General features: G+C 50.2%; 1 protein-coding gene across 1 annotated transcript in view; it reads left to right on the plus strand.

The window, feature by feature from the left end:
- LOC128901599 (neuronal acetylcholine receptor subunit alpha-10-like) overlaps positions 1-9,311 on the plus strand; it is a 49,397-nt gene extending 40,086 nt beyond the window's left edge. Inside the window, exons 2-6 of the mRNA XM_054183673.1 lie at positions 473-624; positions 990-1,248; positions 6,663-6,758; positions 8,493-8,670; positions 8,827-9,311. Coding sequence (XP_054039648.1) covers positions 473-624; positions 990-1,248; positions 6,663-6,758; positions 8,493-8,670; positions 8,827-9,311 — 1,170 coding nt within the window. The remainder of the gene's footprint in view (positions 1-472; positions 625-989; positions 1,249-6,662; positions 6,759-8,492; positions 8,671-8,826) is intronic.
- The last annotated feature ends 9,645 nt before the right edge of the window (positions 9,312-18,956 follow it).

Consider the following 18,956-nt stretch of genomic DNA (forward strand, 5'->3'; position numbering starts at 1 on the left):
GCAGGCTCAAGAAGGAGCGGTTGGACCTTGCAGGCGGGTAGCCTTCGGGGTGGAGATGTGTTTTGGTATTATAATGACATTCTAACGAGCAAAGTTCGCACAAAGGACAGCATTTCATCAAAATTTGGCAAAATGTTGGCTCCGAGTATGGAGCGGGCAGCTAATTGGCAGCTTATCTGTTTCCTGGTATCATCCCATTCCCGTATCCGCTATACATCCTAAGGTAAAGCCGCGGAATAATTGCATCCCGTCCCGTACCTCATGTAGGTTATCAGGGAACCACAGGTGTTGTATTCTTCATGCCAGCTGCGGCTGTTTTCTCCCTCAGAAGCCTCTTGATTTTCTACTTTTCCTTCCTGTGTGAACAATGCTGTACTTTTGTGTTTTTAGCCAATGTAGTATTTATTCCACAGGGGGGCAGCGAGGTCTGTCCCTGTCCCCGTCCCCCACCCTCTGCCCTCGGCAGGACAAGGTGAACCAGGTCCTCACCTCCTACCTGTGGGTCCGTCAGGCCTGGCTGGACGCCCACCTCGCCTGGGACAAGGATGCTTACGGCGGCATCGACAGCATCCGCATCCCCAGCAGCTACGTCTGGCGGCCGCACATCATCATCCTCTACAATGAGTGGGTGCTGCTCACCCTCCCCCACCCCCCGGCTGCTCCCGGAGCTGGGGGGGCTGAGGCTGGGGCTGGGGGTGTTGCCAACGGGGAGCAGGGGGGGTACTGGTGTGGGGGATGTGGGGAGACGGTCACCTCGACTGGGTGAGAAGGCGGCGGCAGGAGGTGCTGGCATCAGCCTGGTGTGCCACCCACCTGGCAGCTGGGATGTGCCACCACGGGGGTGACCAGGGGCAGCGAGCCCCCTCTTCCTGGGGGTGACGTGGGGAGGGGACACGGGGTTGGGGACCAGTGCTCGGCCCCGGCCCCGCAGACCCTTGCCCCACGTGGGGCTCGGGGCCATCCTGGCCCCACAGCGATCCCTCCCCCAGCACCGACGACGGCTTTGGCGGCTCGGTGGAGACCAACGTGGTGCTGCGCTCCGACGGGCACATCACGTGGGACTCACCCGCCATCACCAAGAGCTCCTGCAAGGTGGATGTCTCCTACTTCCCCTTTGACGGGCAGCGGTGCCGCCTCACCTTCGGCTCCTGGACCTACAACGGGAACCAGATCGACCTCCGCAACCGGCTGGGCACCGGGGACCTGACGGACTTCGTGGAGAACGTGGAGTGGGAGGCGCTGGGCATGCCGGCTGTAATAAATAGAATCATGTTTGTTAATCAAATCAGGCTTTCTTAAAGTCTGGTGAAAACTTACACTGTTTCGACTCTTCACATACTTAAATCGCAGGCATCCAGCGTGCTATCTGGTGCACTTTGATACCTCAAGGCCTAAATCACAGGCATCTGGTGTGTTTTAACACTTCAAAGGGAAGAGCTAAGTTGTGAGATAAGCTGAAAAGAGTCTCCCCAAGGACACTGATAAAGATGAGGAGCCTTCAGCCCCACCACCATCAGGAGGCGGGACAAGACCGACCCCCTAGCAACACGTCGCTCAGACACAGAATATACCAGGATTGACACATATACGGGAACCAGAAGAGTATATAATCAACTACTTTCGGGAAGTGGCTGTGCGCCGTTGGCGGAGCAAAGACTCCCCGGCCGCCCAGCGCTGTTTTGCTTGCTGCCGCTTGCTTAATAAACTAATTTGATTAATTGGACTGGTTCCTGTCAATTATTGGGCCACAATCTATAACAAATTTGGTGCCGTAACTCGGATAGAGGCAATTTGGCTGTAAACCTCACAGGGGGGCGCCCCGCTGAGTAAGCGGCCCCTGTTGGGGGTTTTTACACCCAAAACCTCTACCGACGAACTCGAAATTCGGCAGCAAGCAAATAAAAGCCGGCAACCCTGTAAACTTTGTGCACGAAGACCCGAACGAAGACTCAGGAGTGAGTAAGTATAGGCCGGTGATCCGTTCGGTTGGGGTTGGGTATCCTGGAGTGTGCCTGTGTGAGACGTCCACTTGAGGACGAAGCAAGTGCGGACCCCTTAGTAGTGCGGTTCCCATCTCCCGCGAGGGACTGGGCCACGAACAGGGGGAAAAGATTGTGTGCGTGTGTGAAGGCACTCCGGAAGATGGGACAGAAGAAAAGCAAGCCTTCTGATCCCATGGGTGGGTCGGTGCCTAAGGTTAGGTTACCCCAGATACCGCCAGACAGTTCGTTAGGATTAATGATTAAATATTGGGATGATTACCCTTCTAGGCAGGGTAAGGATAAAGCAAAAATGATACGTTATTGTATGGAAGTTTGGGGTGGGAAACAAATTAGAAGTGACCACCTGTATTGGCCCGTTTTTGGGTCCTTTGAAGATTGGATATGCCAGGCTTTACATATTTATGTTAATTCTAAGGAACCCTTTAGCCTGGAGGAGAGTGAATATGCACACTTGTGGATAAGGTCAGAGACTAGAGTAAATCTATATCACTTGAGAGAGAAGAAACAGGGGGGTAGGAAAAAAACCAATTTGTAGCTAAATCATGGACGGACATTAGAAAGAAGCTGGAGAAAGTGGAGGATTGGCAGGATAGGGGTTTGGATGAATTGTTAAGGGAAGCCAGAAAGTGTATGTCCGCAGGGAGGAGGAAATACATAAGAAACAAGCCAGAATGTTGGTAGCTGCAGTCAGAGAAGGGCAAAGGACGTCAACGCCTGGAAAAGGGTTTGAAGCTCGCCAGATAAGACAGGAGACCCGAAAACCTTTAAGAGGGAGAGAATGGGGAACTGTGGTTTGTTTTTATTGTGGAGGAAAAGGGCATGTTAAAAAGGACTGCAGAAAGAGAATGATGGATGAGAAAATGTTCAAAGACTAGGGGTGTCAGGGGCTCTATTTGCTGGGAACCCGAGGAAAAAAAAACAAAAAAAACAAAAAAAAAAAACACGAGAGCCCTTGATAAAACTAAAAGTGGGTCCCCAGCAACAAGAAATTGAGTTCCTAGTGGACTCGGGAGCAGAAAGATCTACCGTTCAAAAATTGCCCCAAGGATGTAAAATATCCTCGGCGACTACACAGGTTATTGGAGCAAAAGGAGAACCTTTTGGAATACCCGTAATAAAGGATGTGTTTTTTGAAACCCATTCTAAGGTAGGGGTGGGGTCCCTGCTACTCATGCCTGAAGCAGACTATAATTTATTGGGCCGAGATTTGATGATTGAATTAGGAATTGGCTTAGAAGTAAAAAATGAAACACTAAAAAAAATTAAACTGTGTCCCTTACGAGTAATAGATGAAGAGAAAATAAATCCTGAAGTCTGGTACACCCCGGAAACAGTAGGTAAGTTAGATATTGAACCCTTTTCAGTAACAATAAGGAACCCAGAAATACCAGTCAGAATAAAACAATACCCCCTTCCTAGAGAAGGGAGGCTAGGTTTGAAACCTGAGATCCAAAGATTACTTGAAAAGGGGTTGCTAGAACCCTGTATGTCTCCTTTTAATACTCCCATCCTGCCTGTAAAAAAAAAAAAAAAACAAAAAAAAAAAAAAAACAAAAAAAAAAAGCCGGATGGAAAATATAGGTTAGTACATGACTTATGAGAAATTAACCAGAGAACAATAGCTAGATTCCCGGTGGTGGCGAATCCACACACCCTCCTGAGTCAAATAGGGCCCGATAATCAATGGTATAGTGTAATAGATCTGAAGGATGCATTCTGGGCATGCCCTCTCAAAGAAGATTGCCGAGATTACTTTGCTTTTGAATGGGAAGACCCAGATAACCATCGGAAACAATTACGGCGGACGGTATTGCCCCAAGGGTTTACCGAATCTCCGAACTTGTTCGGACAAGCCTTAGAACAAATCCTGAAGGGGTATGAGTTAAGTGAAGGAGTCACACTGGTCCAATCTGTGGATGATTTGCTCCTAGCTGGTGATAGCGAAGAAAAAGTGAGGCAGGAAAGTATTAAGTTACTAAATTTTTTGAGTTTACAAGGATTGAAGGTATCAAAATCAAAACTACAATTTGTTGAGAAAGAAGTAAAATATCTGGGACACAGACTAAGCAAGGGAACTAAGAAATTAGACCCCGAAAGGGTGAATGGCATATTGTCATTACCGGCTCCTAGAACTAAAAGACAGGTTAGGCAATTATTAGGTCTCTTTGGCTATTGCAGGCAATGGATTGAGAACTATAGCAAAAAGGTGAAGTTCCTCTATACCAAATTAACTAAGGATGGATTATTGAAATGGTCGGAGGATGATGATAAACAATTAGAAACACTAAAAACTGATTTAGTAAATGCCCCAGTTTTGAGCCTGCCAGATGTAAAGAAACCATTTTATCTATTTATCAATGTTGATGAAGGGACCGCATTTGGGGTATTAGCACAAGAATGGGCAGGAAGAAAGAAACCTGTGGGATACTTATCTAAACTCCTGGACCCTGTAAGTAGGGGTTGGCCTACCTGCCTTCAAGTGGTAGTAGCCGCAGCCCTTTTGGTAGAGGAAGCCCATAAAATTACCTTTGGAGGAGAATTGAGGGTATTATCACCTCACAACATCAGGGGAATTTTGCAACAAAAAGCTGACAAATGGATAACAGATGCCCCGGCTCCTAAAATATAAAGGCATCCTAATTTCCTCTCCCAAACTGGAACTCGAGGTAACAAGCGTGCAGAATCCAGCACAGTTTTTGTATGGGGAGCCGAGTGACAAAATAAATCATGATTGTCTTTACAACATTGAGGAGCAAACAAAAATCAGACCAGATTTAGATGAGGAAGAACTTGGAGAAGGAGAAAAGCTATTTGTAGATGGATCATCCCGGGTAGTTGAAGGAAAGAGAAAATCAGCATTTGCAATCATTGATGGGAAAACATTTAGTGTAATAGAATCAGGACCTCTGAGTCCTAGTTGGTCTGCACAGGCTTGTGAACTATATGCTGTATTAAGAGCCTTGCAACTTTTAAAAGGTAAAATTGGAACCATATATACGGATTCAAAATATGCCTTTGGCGTAGTGCATACTTTTGGAAAAATTTGGGAAGAAAGGGGTTTAATAAATTCTCAAGGAAAAGGATTAATACACCAGGAATTAATAATCCAGGTCTTACAAGCATTACGAGGACCAGCGGGAATAGCCGTAGTACATTTAAAAGGACACCAAAAAGGATTAAGCCCATTAGTCAGAGGAAACAATCTTGCTGATCAAGAAGCAAAAAGAGCGGCATTAATGGTGATCCAGACTAAAAGAACTCGGGAGGACTGTATAACTTGTGGAAAGGAATCAGACGAATTCCCATGTTATGAGTGTTGGAAGGATTTTGGAATCGATGCAGTCCCTGAAGACTACCCCTGCTGCCGAGAAGATGATACCCCTCGTGGCTCAAAGCAACCGAGTTGACGAGCGAGGCAGAGGAGTACAAAGCTGTGGAGAACAGAACCCAAAGAGTGGGACTGTACAAAGACACTGGGAGGACTGCCTCAGTGTTAACCAAGGGAATCGCACGAAATGCCCCGGGAGGAGTGATAGCACTGAAAAGGACTGGGTAATTGGAGTGAGTGTTCAAACTAAACTTATTAGCCGGCCGGGTTTCCACCCTTCTCGCCACACTCTAATTTTAATTTTACTAAATCTTGTAGGTGTCTTATTGTTTGCACAGCAAGGGGGGTTGTGTGTTGCTCTGGATGAGGAATGCTGCGTATATGCAGATCACACTGGAGTAGTTAGAGACACCATGACAAAACTACGAGAAGGATTAGAAAAAAGAAAGAAAGAAAGAGAAGCACAGCAAAGTTGGTATGAATCCTGGTTCAATTATTCCCCATGGATGACTACGCTATTGTCTACCATTGCGGGACCTATGCTACTATTAATTTTGGGATTAACATTTGGCCCTTGTATATTGAACAGAGTAATTGAAATTGTAAAGGGCAGACTGGAAGCTGCCCATTTAATGCTTCTCAGGGCTAAATACGAGTCATTAGATCAGGAACCAGCAATAGAAGAAACATTAGCTTTAAGTCACGCTGAACTCCAAAGATTTGATGAACAAAATGGTAAATAAAAAAAAAAAAAAAGGGGGGGGGGGGGGATTGTAATAAACAGAATCATGTTTGTTAATCAAATCAGGCTTTCTTAAAGGCTGGTGAAAACTTACACTGTTTCGACTCTTCACATACTTAAATCCCAGGCATCCAGCGTGCTATCTGGTGCACTTTGACACCTCAAGGCCTAAATCACAGGCATCCGGTGTGCTGTCTGGGGCACTTTGACACCTCAAGGCCTAAATCACAGGCATCTGGTGTGTTTTAACACTTCAAAGGGAAGAGCTAAGTTGTGAGATAAGCTGAAAAGAGTCTCCCCAAGGACACTGATAAAGATGAGGAGCCTTCAGCCCCACCACCATCAGGAGGCGGGACAAGACCGACCCCCTAGCAACACGTCGCTCAGACACAGAATATACCAGGATTGACACATATACGGGAACCAGAAGAGTATATAATCAACTACTTTCGGGAAGTGGCTGTGCGCCGTTGGCGGAGCAAAGACTCCCCGGCCGCCCAGCGCTGTTTTGCTTGCTGCCGCTTGCTTAATAAACTAATTTGATTAATTGGACTGGTTCCTGTCAATTATTGGGCCACAATCTATAACACCGGCCACGAGGAACGTCATCACCTATGGCTGCTGCTCTGAGCCCTACCCTGATGTCACCTACACGCTGCTCCTCCGCCGCCGCGCCTCCTTCTACATAGAATCATAGAATCGCTGAGGTTGGAAGGGACCTTTAAGATCATCAAGTCCAACCTTTAACCTACCCTGACAAAAGCCACTTCTAAACATGTCCCTAAGTGCCCCATCTACCCTTTTTTTTAAACACCTCCTGGGATGGTGAATCCACCACCTCCCTGGGCAGCCTATTCCAATGTTTAATAACCCTTTCAGTGAAAAAATGTTTCCTAATATCCAATCTAAACCTCCCCTGACATAACTTGAACCCGTTTCCTCTCACCCTATCACTTGTCACCAGGGAGAAGAGGTCAGCCCCCATCTCTCTCCAACCTCCTTTCAGGGAGTTGCAGAGAGCGAGAAGGTCTCCCCTCAGCCTCCTCTTCTCCAGGCTAAACAACCCCAGCTCCCTCAGTCGTTCTTCATAAGGTTTGTCCTCCAGACCCCTCACCAGCTTTGTAGCCCTTCTCTGGACACGCTCCAACACCTCAATGTCCCTCTTGTAGCGAGGGGCCCAAAACTGAACGCAGTACTCGAGGTGGGGCCTCACCAGTGCCGAGTACAGGGGGGTGATCAATTCCCTAGTCCGGCTCACCACGCTATTCCTGATACAGGCTAGGATGCTGTTGGCCTTCTTGGCCACCTGGGCACACTGCTGGCTCCTATTCAACCGGCTGTCAACCAACACCCCCAGGTCCTTTTTTGACGGGCTGCTTTCGAGCCACTCCGCCCCAATCCTGTAGCGCTGCATGGGGTTGTTGTGACCCAAGTGCAGGACCCGGCACTTGGCCTTGTTGAACCTCATACCATTGGTCTCAGCCCATCGGTCCAGCCTGTCCACATCCCTCTGCAGAGCCAACCTCCCCTCAAGCAGATCAACACGCCCGCCCAGCTTAGTGTCATCTGCAAACTTACGGAGGGTGCATTCGATCCCCTCATCCAGATCATTGATAAAGATATTAAAGAGAACCGGCCCCAGCACCGAGCCCTGGGGGACACCACTTGTGACCGGACACCAACTGGATTTAGCTCCATTTACCACCACTCTCTGGGCACGGCCATCCAGCCAGTTTTTTACCCAGCGAAGAGTACACCTGTCCAGGCCATGAGCAGCCAGTTTCTCCAGGAGAATGCTGTGGGAAACGGTGTCAAAAGCTTTGCAAAAATCCAAGTAGATAACATCCACAGCTTTTCCCTCATCCACTAAGTGGGTCACCTTATCGTAGAAGGATATTAGGTTTGATAGGCATGACCTGCCCTTCACAAACCCATGCTGACTGGGCCTGATCACCCTGTTCTCCTGCATGTGCCGTGTAATGGCACTGAGGAGGATCTGTTCCATGACCTTCCCAGGCACCGAGGTCAGACTGACTGGCCTGTAGTTCCCCGGATCCTCCTTCCGACCCTTCTTGTGGATGGGTGTCACATTTGCTAACCTCCAGTCAGCTGGGACCTCCCCGGTTGTCCAGGACTGCTCATAAATGATGCAAAGTGGCCTGGCAAGCACTTCCGCCAGCTCTTTCAATACCCTTGGGTGGATCCCATCCGGCCCCATAGATTTGTGCAGCTCCAGGTGCTGAAGCAGGTCCCTCACCGTTTCCCTTTGGATTACAGGGGCTTCATTCTGCTCCCCATCCCTGTCTTCTAGCTCAGGGGTCTGGGTACTCAGGGAACAACTGGTCCTACTGCTGAAGACTGAGGCAAAGACTGCATTAAGTACCTCAGCCTTTTCCTCATCCTTGGTCACTATGTTCACATCTTCAGCCTGCTCCTGCCCTGCATCATGGTCTCCTTCCTGGCACCCCTTGGCTTCTACCTGCCGGCCGACTCCGGGGAGAAGGTCTCACTGGGGGTGACAGTGCTGCTGGCCCTCACCGTCTTCCAGCTGCTGGTGGCGGAGAGCATGCAGCCCTCGGAGAGCGTCCCGCTCATTGGTGAGCCTTGATGGCACCCAGGACCCTCCCATGGGACCAGGGCGTCTGCACCGGGGTGGTGGGCACCCCCCCATGCCAGGGGGGGTTTCGATGGGGGGAGGTGGGCACAGGTCTCTCCCCACCCCGCTGCGGCATCACCACCCATTACCCACGCAGGGAAGTACTACATCGCCACCATGACCATGATCACGGCCTCCACCGCGCTGACCATCTTCATCATGAACGTCCACCACTGCGGCCCGGGGGCCCGGCCCGTGCCCCCCTGGGCCAGGTGGCTCATCCTCCACCACATGGCCTGGCTCTGCTGTGTCTACGAGGTGGGCGAGAGCTGCAAGAGCCCCCAGCGGGTGCTGGGCAGGCGGGCGGGCAGGGAGGACACTGGGGGGCCGGGGGAGAGCCCCATGGAGGGGGAGGTGGGTGCCGAGGCAGGGGGCTGTCCCCGGGACCGCTGCCTGTGCCACCATGATGGCCTGCTGAGGAACGTGGGCTACGTCGCCAGCTGCTTCCGGCATCACCAAGCCTCCCAGCGCCGGACCGGCGAGTGGAAGAAGGTGGCCAAGGTGATGGACCGCTTCTTCATGTGGGTCTTCTTCCTCATGGTCTTCCTCATGAGTGTGCTGGTCCTGGGCAATGCTGCCTGATGGCCCCGTGGACTCACTGCCCCCAGGGACAGTGGTGGCCACGGGTGCCCCATGAGGGTGGCTCGTCCTGAGCCCCCCTTGGCCCTTCATGGACCTGCAGGGTGGAAGATCCACCAGCGCCAGGGAAGAGGAGCCTGAGAGCGGGAACCTGACTCGGCCGGGGCTGCCCCAGCTGCAGGGTTGAGGGGTCACGGCCCCCCGAGCAGTTGTCTGGGTGGTGACGTAGAGAAATATAGATGTAGAATCATAGAATCACAGAATGGTTTGGGTGGGAAGGGACCTTAAAGATCATCTCATTCCACCCCCCTGCCCTGGGCAGGGACACCTCCCACCAGCCCAGCTTGCTCCAAGCCCCGTCCAACCTGGCCTTGATCCCCTCCAGGGATGGGGCAGCCACAGCTTCTCTGGGCAACCTGGGCCAGGGGCTCACCGCCCTCACAGCCAAGAATTTCTGCCTCAGATCTCAGCCCAATCTTCCCTCTTGCATTGGAAACCCCTTCCCCCTCGTCCCATGGCTCCCCTCCCTCATCCAGAGTCCCTCCCCAGCTTTCCTGGAGCCCCTTGAGGGACTGGAAGGGGCTCCAAGGTCTCCACGGACCTTTCTTTCTCCAGCCTGAACGCCCCCAACTCTCTCAGCCTGTCCTCACAGCAGAGGGCCTCCAGCCCTCCCAGCATCTCCGGGGCCTCCTCTGGACCATATATATATATTTTTATATATATATAAAGAGACACCTTCCGCTCCTCCTGTGTCCCCACCGGTGCCTGCCACCCTGCCTGGCCAGGGGCCGGGTCTGCTGCAGCCCCCCGAGATGCCACTCCAGTGTCCGGCAGCCCTGCTGAGGGTCCCAGGAGAGTAGGGCAGCCCCCACCCCGTCCCCTCCGGGTGCTGGCTGGGGCCAGGATGGTGCCCAGGAGGGACGGAGGGGTCTGGCCCTCGACGCCTTTGGTGACAGAGTGCGGGGCTCGTGGAGCTCTGGGGCTGCTGCCCACCCAGGGCAGGGCAGGTCAGTGCTGGGGTCCATCATAGCACCCATGGCGGGTGTGGGGCAGCACTTGGGTGCCGCGGGTGGCTGGCAGGGTCCCGCAGCAGCTGCAGGGCTCTCGCCGGGTTGGAGTGGGGGAATTTGAAGGGGAAGCTGCCGTTGGAGCCGCACAAGGGGAAGCCGCCACGTTCAGGGGCGGGTGCAGGTTGTTGCGCGGGTAGGGGACGGTGAGGGGTGCAGCCCTGCTGTGTGAGCGAACCGCACTTGGGTGCAGGCAGATGCTCAGCCAAACCCAAGTTAATGCTCTTGCGTGAGGCCGTCAGCGAGAGCTCAGCACCAAAACCAAAAACCAGCCCTGTTTCGGCTGGAGATCGGGCTGGTAAGTGGCTGAAACAGCCTGAACGCAGCAGAAAACCCGACTACGACTCAACCCCTCGATGCTCTAAACACCCGCAGCCATCGGGGTCTGTGGAGCTCCCCCTGCCCAGGTGGGGACTGTCCCCTGGAGCAGGGACCCCTCTCAAGGGGACCCCTCGAGGCTGAGAGACACCGTACCTTTGCATACCTGTGACATTTAAGATACATATGGGAAACCAACGTCATGACCTTTGTATCCCACCCAAACCCCGCGTGCGGTAAATAGCGGAGCATTTCCTGCCGATCCATCCGGGCTTACGGAATATCTCACCCCCCTGCATTTACTGATCCGTCCTCAATAAAATAACGACTCCATCAGCTCTGGCTGAGTGACCTCTGGCTCTTCTCCTGCGACAGCGATGGCGGCTGGTCCGCGCTCACCCTGCCCGACAGCCTGTGCCGGGGGGGGCTGGGCCCCTCGTCCCCATCCCTGCCCCACACCCCACAGACTGGCTGTCGGAGGCCTCGGGGCTCATGCCATCTTGTCACCGGTGGAGGGGACTGATCAGCTGGTGGGGAGGGGGACGGTGGCCAAACCCGGGGGGACACCCGTGGGTGATGGGGGAACCTGGGGATGAGAGCCGGAGGCGCTGGGGCAGCCGGAACAGGGTGCGGGGGACACGGAGTGCCCTCGGGCTGGCTGGGATGGCGCACAGACGCTGGCAGCAGGGATGGCCGTAGCGAGGGGAGTGCGGGGGGGCAGCAACACCGCCCCCGGCTGAGTGCAGGGACCCGGCTGGGGGGACATGGCGAGGGGAAGGAGCCGCTGTCCCCGCGGGGAGCCCCGAGGCGAGGAGGGAGCCCGGCCAGGGCAGCCCCAGCGGCCGAGGAGGAAGGCAAAGGGGCCAGGCAGCATGGAAAGTGCAGGGCAGCGGGGACGGGGGTCCCACCGAGACCCCAGCCCTGCGCCAACTCCGCTCAGGGGTGTAAGAAAGGCAGGTGTTGCTTTTGCAGAGGAGAAAAGCCGTTTCCATCAGAGGTGACACGATAAGGGAATGACTGAGACAAAGAGGCTCCAGCAAAGGCTTGTAGAACATCTCTTATCACACAGACAAAAGGACAAAGTGATTCCTACTGGATTAGCGTCTGGAAGGGTAGTCATACATTTAACCAGGGCTAATGACATGGAGCAATTTTTTTGTTACCAAAAAGGAAGGAAATAAACTAGTCAGATAATCTCTTTAGGTGTAGCATGAAGAGAAGCAAACAGCGGCAGGACATGCGGGAAGAATTTTAGGCGCCTCGCACAGACCGTGAACCCTGGAGTACCCAACCAACGGGAAAGAGGGGAGGGAAAAATTGGGCCGGGATTAGGAAATAAAAAGGTGTGGTGTTTCAAGAACGGAAAGTGTGCCTACTTGCTAGGTCACCCGCTCTTGCAAGAGCGTGAATAAAAATGTGCCTCCCAGAGGATTCTGCCTGAGCCTATTTCATTCGGACCGGAACTTATTTCTCACAATTTGGGGGCTCGTCCGGGAGCAGAAGTCATCTTCTTGGGAGTCCGTGTTGCCGAAGGACGGGAAGACGCGTCCCGTTGTTTTCAACGGTCTCGTGGATCGTTGCAGGGATTCCGGGAGGAATCGACTAAGATCTCGAGACCCAGTTGTACAGCAGACTCTGTGAACCACAGGGGGAAAAGGGATAGGTGCAGTCGGCACAGAGAGTACGACCAGGCAACTCCGTGCACGGACCAAGGTAAGAAAAATCGGACCGTTAAAGTATTGCCTTGGTGGTCGGGACATTCTAAGAGACTTGTGTGTGAGTGACTGAGACGTACTGCAGTACGAAGCGAGTGTGGAGTCGGGGTCCGCGGTTCTGTAGTCCCGCGAGGGGCGCAGCCGGAGAAGGACGAAGCGAAAGGAAGGGGTGTAAGAAAAGTCTCTGTTCAGAATGGGAAATAAGGATTCTAGGCCTAGGGATGAAGAAGGGGATACTAAGAAAGACCCCGGGAACATTGCCCCAGACAGTCCTTTAGGGGAGAATGCTGAGGTTTCGGAATGATTCTTCTTGTACAAGGGATAAAGATAAAAAGAAAATGATTTGTTTTGTTCGGACCGCATCCCGGAGGAGCCGGGGGCGGACGGGGGGGCCGTGGACATCCTGGGAAGGGTCTCAGGGGTGTCCTAGGGGTCCTGTGTCTGTCTTAGAGGATCCCAGAGGTGTCCCAGGTGGGACACGTTTGCATTTGCATTTGAATTTGTTTGGACCAAAGAACCCATAAGACCTCCTAGTGTATTTTGGTCCAAATTTGGATCTGATGAAGACTGGGTCTGTCAGACTTTAAACATGTATGTGAATAATAAGGACTAATAAGGAAGTTGAAGAAGGTGAATATGCTTTTTGCTGGGTCAAGATGAATAGATTCAGGAACGCCCAAATCCATTTTATATGTTCGCAGCCCAGACCGTCGGTGATGTTTCAATCGACAAAGAAATTGAATCCCCAAAGTGGGACCCCTTAGGCTGTTACTTGGGGGCGAGGGAGAGGGGTGAATAACAGGGGACGAGGACTGCCCCGACCGCTCCTACCAGCAGCTCGAGGTTCACCGGTAGGGTGTTATCATTGTGGGATTTACAGAATCCCCTAATTTGCTTGGCAAGTGTTAGAACAAGTGCTTGAACAATCCAGCCCTCCATCGGGAGTAGCCCTGCTTCAGTATGTGGATGATTATTGGTATCTGGGGAGGAAGAAGGCAGGGTAAAAGAAGCCACGAATGAGTTACTGAGCTTTTTGGGACAGTAAGGTTTGAGGGTCTCAAAAAAAAAAAATAAAAAAAATTGCAATAGGTGGAAACAGAAGTGAAGTACTTGGGACATGTAGTCAGTGAAGGGAGTCGAAAAAATAAATCCTATAAATCCTGAGAGGATCAAAGGAATAGTAGACTTACCTCTGCCAAAGACCAAGAGGGAACTGAGAAAATTTTGGGGGCTGACTGGGTACTGTAGACTGTGGATAGAGGAGTATGCTCAAAAGACTAAAGGACTATATTCCAAACTGTTAGCTGAAGATCCGAATGTATTGGTTTGGACAGAAGAAGAGGAGGATTTAGTGTAAGATTGAAAACAGAGCCTAATCAGAGCTCCAGTTTTAGCCTTATCTTCTTTGAAGAAATCTTTTCAACTATTTGTAACTGTAGACAAAGGGGCTGCGTTAGGAACTCAAGAGTGGGGGGGGATAAGCGGCAGCCAGTGGCCTGTTCATCTAAACTCTCAGATCTGGTCTCCTGAGGGTGGCCAGGGGAATGATAGAAGTTAGCACCCCTCACCAAGTAAAAATCATTTTAGCCCAAACCACGGGAAAACGGCTAACCAATTCAAGAATACTGAAGTATGAAGGAATTTTAATTGAAAAGGATGATTTGATTTTAACTACCCGCCCTTGCCTTAACCCAGTGAGCTTTTTGTGAAAAAAATAGAGGCAAAGGATGAAGAACTTACACACGAATGCATAGATGTAATTGAGTACCAGACTAGGACACGATCTGACTTAAGGGAAGAACCCCTATCTGGGGGTCTTCATTTGTTCGTAGACGGTCCTTCAAGAGGGATAGAAGGAGAGAGGTGTAATGGCTATGCGGTGGTGCATGGAGTGAGTCGACTGTGGAATGTGGATAATGAGGTGAAGTCTCTGTGCTCAAAGAGCAATTAAGACTGGCTTTGCTATCTCTTGTGCAACCCAGGGGAGTGAAGGCTTGTCTGGCTATCACAGGCTACGTAAATGACGGGGTAGTCTTGGGGAGCCAGGACAGCCCTGCTTTTCATCAGCAGAGACAGTAAAATCAAGAGACCTCGTGTAGCTCTTTGTTTCCTTGAGAGGCTGCCATGTCTGGTAATTGACCTTTGCCTCCTTACCTGTGAAATGCATATTAAAGTTGACGCCCCTGTATATGCTAATGAAGCTTTTAGAGATCATGCTAAACATATATGACTACAGCACTCGTCTCTCCACCCCAATCATACTACACGTCACCTAGGGGAGGGAAACCTTGTAAGTTTGGGGATAAAAGGATGGAGAAAATGACTGTTAAATTGGGAGAGAAGAAACTTGATACGTGACGGACCAGTCGACGGGCTGTGTTCTCTCCCTCCGCCCCAGGCAGGGACGCCTTTCTGGGTAAGCGCTGCGCCTTTCACCCTCTGGTGAATGTTACCCCGGGTTGCTGTACTATCATTATTTTTGCTAGCAATGTTAACCTGAAGTAATTAGCGCTATTGTAGTTAGTGAATTTATCAACGGCAATCTCAAGTCTGTTCTGTCGCTCTCAATAAAACAACTAATTTCGATTATTTGTGAATCTGATTCAGTGAAAGTCCTGTGGTGGGACTCTGATAGTAAATCAGTGAAAGTCCGGGACTCTGACAGACAAATATGGAAACTACAGCCCTTTTTACGCGACACCAACAAGTAAAAGCATCTGAAAAATTACCTAGTGCACGGTCCGCTCAAATATGTGAGATGTATACCTTAAACCAGGCACTTAAATTAACTGGAGAAAGGAGAAGGAACAATATACACAGAGTCTCGCTATGCCTTTGGGGTAGTGCATACCTTTGGTAAAATTTGGGAAGAACGAGGACTAATAAACAGCAAAGGGAAAGAACTTTTACACAAAGAACTTACACAGCAGGTGTTAGCTAATATATTAATACCAAGTGAAATAGCAGCTTTACATGTTAAAGGTCACCAGAGAGACAATTCATTACCGCAAGGGGAAACAGATTAGCGGACAAGGTGGCAAAAGAGGCAGCCTTGGGGCAGGAGAAGCAATGACAGAAGCAGGGGCAGTGGAGAAAGGTGGTAAATGGATTCTGCCTGACGGAAGGGAAATGGTCAACAAACAATGAGAGAAACAGTGACAGTGTTACAACAGGGAAGCCATTGGGGAACGCATGCAACGTGCGAATAGTTTTGTGGAAGTACAGGTGCTTTGGCATATACACAATAGCCAAACAAATTTGTGAGGGATGTGCTATTTGTAAGAAAGTAAACAAGAAAGCCTTGAGAAAGCAATCTTTGGGAGGAGGAGAGCCCGGCTTGAGACCATTCCAAAGTATACAGGTAGACTTCAGTGAACTACCACCAACAGGCAGGCGAAAAGATCTTTTAGTCCTAGTGGACCGTCTTACTGGATGGGTGGAAGCCTACCCCTTGGCGTCAGCTACTGCAGCAGGGGTAATTAAGATAATACTCGAACAGATTATTCCCAGATACGGGTTAGTGGAGAATAGAAACTCAGATCGCGGCAGTCATTTTATCTAAAATCCTTCAAGGAATTCTGGAAAGTTTAGGGATGGTGTGGGAATTTCATATCCCCTAGCATCCCCCGTCATCAGGAAAAGTTGAGGATGAACCAGACCATTAAGAGACAATTCAGTAAGAGACAATTGTCGAAATTACCACGGACTAAATGTTTACCCATAGCATTGTTGAGGATCCAGGCTTCTAGAAAAGATACAGGTCTCTCGCCCTATGAGACGCTTTTTGGACTACCTTATATGGGTAACAGAGAAGACTTGCCCACTTTTGAAACTAAAGATATGTTTCTTAAGAACCGTATACTGGGGTTGTCGTCTTCTTTCTCTCTCCTCAGAAATAAAGGATTTCTTGCTCAAACTCCGCCGTTGGAATTTGTCGTCCATCCGTATAAACCAGGGGACTGGGTACTAGTCAAATCCTGGACGGAGAGTAAGCTACAACCGGAGTGGGAAGGACCATTCCAAGTCCTCCTCACTACTGAAACCGCAGTAAGGACAGCAGAAAAAGGATGGGCTCACTACACTCAGCAAAAAGGAGCAGTTGAACCCCCGCCAACAGATCCGGTAGAACGGTGGACTGTACATTCTACTGACAGCCCACTGCGAGTAACCCTAAAGAGACAATAAGCCGTGGGTTGGGGCGGGATGATCCAGTTGGGAGACATAAATCTGTGCATGCCATGAATTTTAAGAAGCGTTTTGCGATGATACTGGTCATAGGGGCGGTGTTGAGCTTCCCACTAGGAAGCTGGAGTGTACACCTAGATCACCTACGAAGTGCACACCCAGATTACCCGGTTAGGCTTATCATAAATATCACTAAAGGAGATACCCCACAGACTGTACGCTTTGATGCCTGTCAAGTACTGAAGTGTGGGAAGCTAGAGGCCCAAAGACGGTTGAGTGGTGAAAACAGTTACCTGTTCCCAGAAATTTGGAGGGTCGCAGAGGGATATCAGGAGGCTGCACCTTGTGATCGATGGAGTGAAGCGTGGTGGACCACCCAAATTGGAGGGTGGGCCATTGATGACAAGTGGTTCAAGTCTTCTTATTATTACCCTCTCAAAAAGAAAATACATTTTTACAAAGGATCACCTTCCCCAGAGCGTGGCCTTTTTGAATGGACTCCTCGGTTGATAACTATAACCCAGAGGGACGATACAGCTAACCTGAGGTATGGAATAGGAGCAGATGTGTCTGGAAGAGAGCCAAGGGGAAGATTTAGAATAGACCTACTGGAAAATAGCAGTTAAGCAGAAGGGACAGCTATGACTACTAAAACTCCCAGTAATACAACAGTGGGAACCACTGAATGATCCAGCTTTGGTAACGGTTGCTGAGATTACAGATCTTAGACAAACATTTGAGATTGAGACAGGGTACGGTGAGACGAATGCTTGGGTAGAATGGGTAAAATATACTGTTAATAGTTTGAACCAAAGCAATTGCTCTGCTTGTGCCTCAGGAAGGCCCACAGCACAGATTGTCCCTTTTCCCTTAGGGTGGACGAAAGATTCCCTAGGGATGTGGTGTATGATAGCATTATACCAAGAAAGGACGGCCTGGGGAAACGAGGCTTGTCATTCACTTTCCTTACTGTTTCCTGCCTTGGAATCTAGAGATGTTAAAGTGCCACCAGCATTTTCCACAGCAATTGGTAACCATCCAGCGTGCCTCTCACGGCAGGGTGTGAATGCTACCAAACCTGGGGGGGGATTTACCCTGTGCACTGAAACTCTGAATGGGACCAAGGATGTAAAAGGAAAAACTCAGCGATACGAGTGCCTTGGGTGGATCTCTGGCGGTATTGTGGAGGGAAGACCTTGCGATCTGTGTTGCCGGCTAACTGGAAAGGTACATGTGGAATGGTACAATTGGCAATACCATTCACCCTAGCATTTGAAAAAGGAACAGGAACCCTGAGCTCAGGCAGTAGAGTAGAAAGAAGTGTGGGTGTATCCTTTGATGAACGGATATATATAGATCCCATTGGAGTCCCTAGAGGAGTCCCAGATGAACACAAAGCAAGGAATCAGACAGGAGCAGGATTCGAGTCTGTCTTTTTCTGGTGGATAACTATAAGCAAAAATGTAGATTGGATAAATTATATGTACTATAACCAGCAAAGGTTTATTAATTATACCAGAGATGCTTTGAAAGGAATAGCTGAACGATTGGATGCAACCAGCGGATGGCATGGGAAAATAGGATTGCCCCGGACGTGATCTTAGCAGAGAAGGGAGGTGTGTGTGTAATGTTAGGGAACCGGTGCTGCACCTTCATCCCCAACAATACAGCTCCAGATGGTGCTATAACTAAAGCCCTTCAAGGGCTCACCAGTCTAGCTGATGAGTTAGCTGAGAACTCTGGAATAGACACCTCACTGACAAGTTGGCTGGATTCCCGGTTTGGGAAACGGAAAGGTATGGTGGTATCAATATTGACTTCTCTTATAACGGTAGCGGGAATGTTAGCGGCTGTCGGACGCTGTATCATTCCCTGTGTGCGAGGATTAGTTCAACGATTAATTGAAACTGCCCTCACGAAACGAATGGAAGTAGACCCTCCCCCATACCCTGGGAAAATGCTTCATCTAGAAGACAATAAAAACTGTCGAGAAGAAGAAGAATGTAACATCACGCTGTCGGCTCCAGAGGCCTCATATGGAACCATGCCCTGGAAATGCAAAAGACAATAAGATTATGAGAAAGGAAAGGGGGAAATTGTAAGAAAGGCAGGTGTTGCTTTTGCAGAGGAGAAAAGCCGTTTCCATCAGAGGTGACACGGTAAGGGAATGACTGAGACAAAGAGGCTCCAGCAAAGGCTTGTAGAACATCTCTTATCACACAGACAAAAGGACAAAGTGATTCCTACTGGATTAGCGTCTGGAAGGGTAGTCATACATTTAACCAGGGCTAATGACATGGAGCAATTTTTTTGTTACCAAAAAGGAAGGAAATAAACTAGTCAGATAATCTCTTTAGGTGTAG

Source organism: Rissa tridactyla, chromosome 1 (genome assembly GCF_028500815.1).
Source record: "Rissa tridactyla isolate bRisTri1 chromosome 1, bRisTri1.patW.cur.20221130, whole genome shotgun sequence".
NCBI classification, from domain to species: Eukaryota; Metazoa; Chordata; class Aves; order Charadriiformes; family Laridae; genus Rissa; species Rissa tridactyla.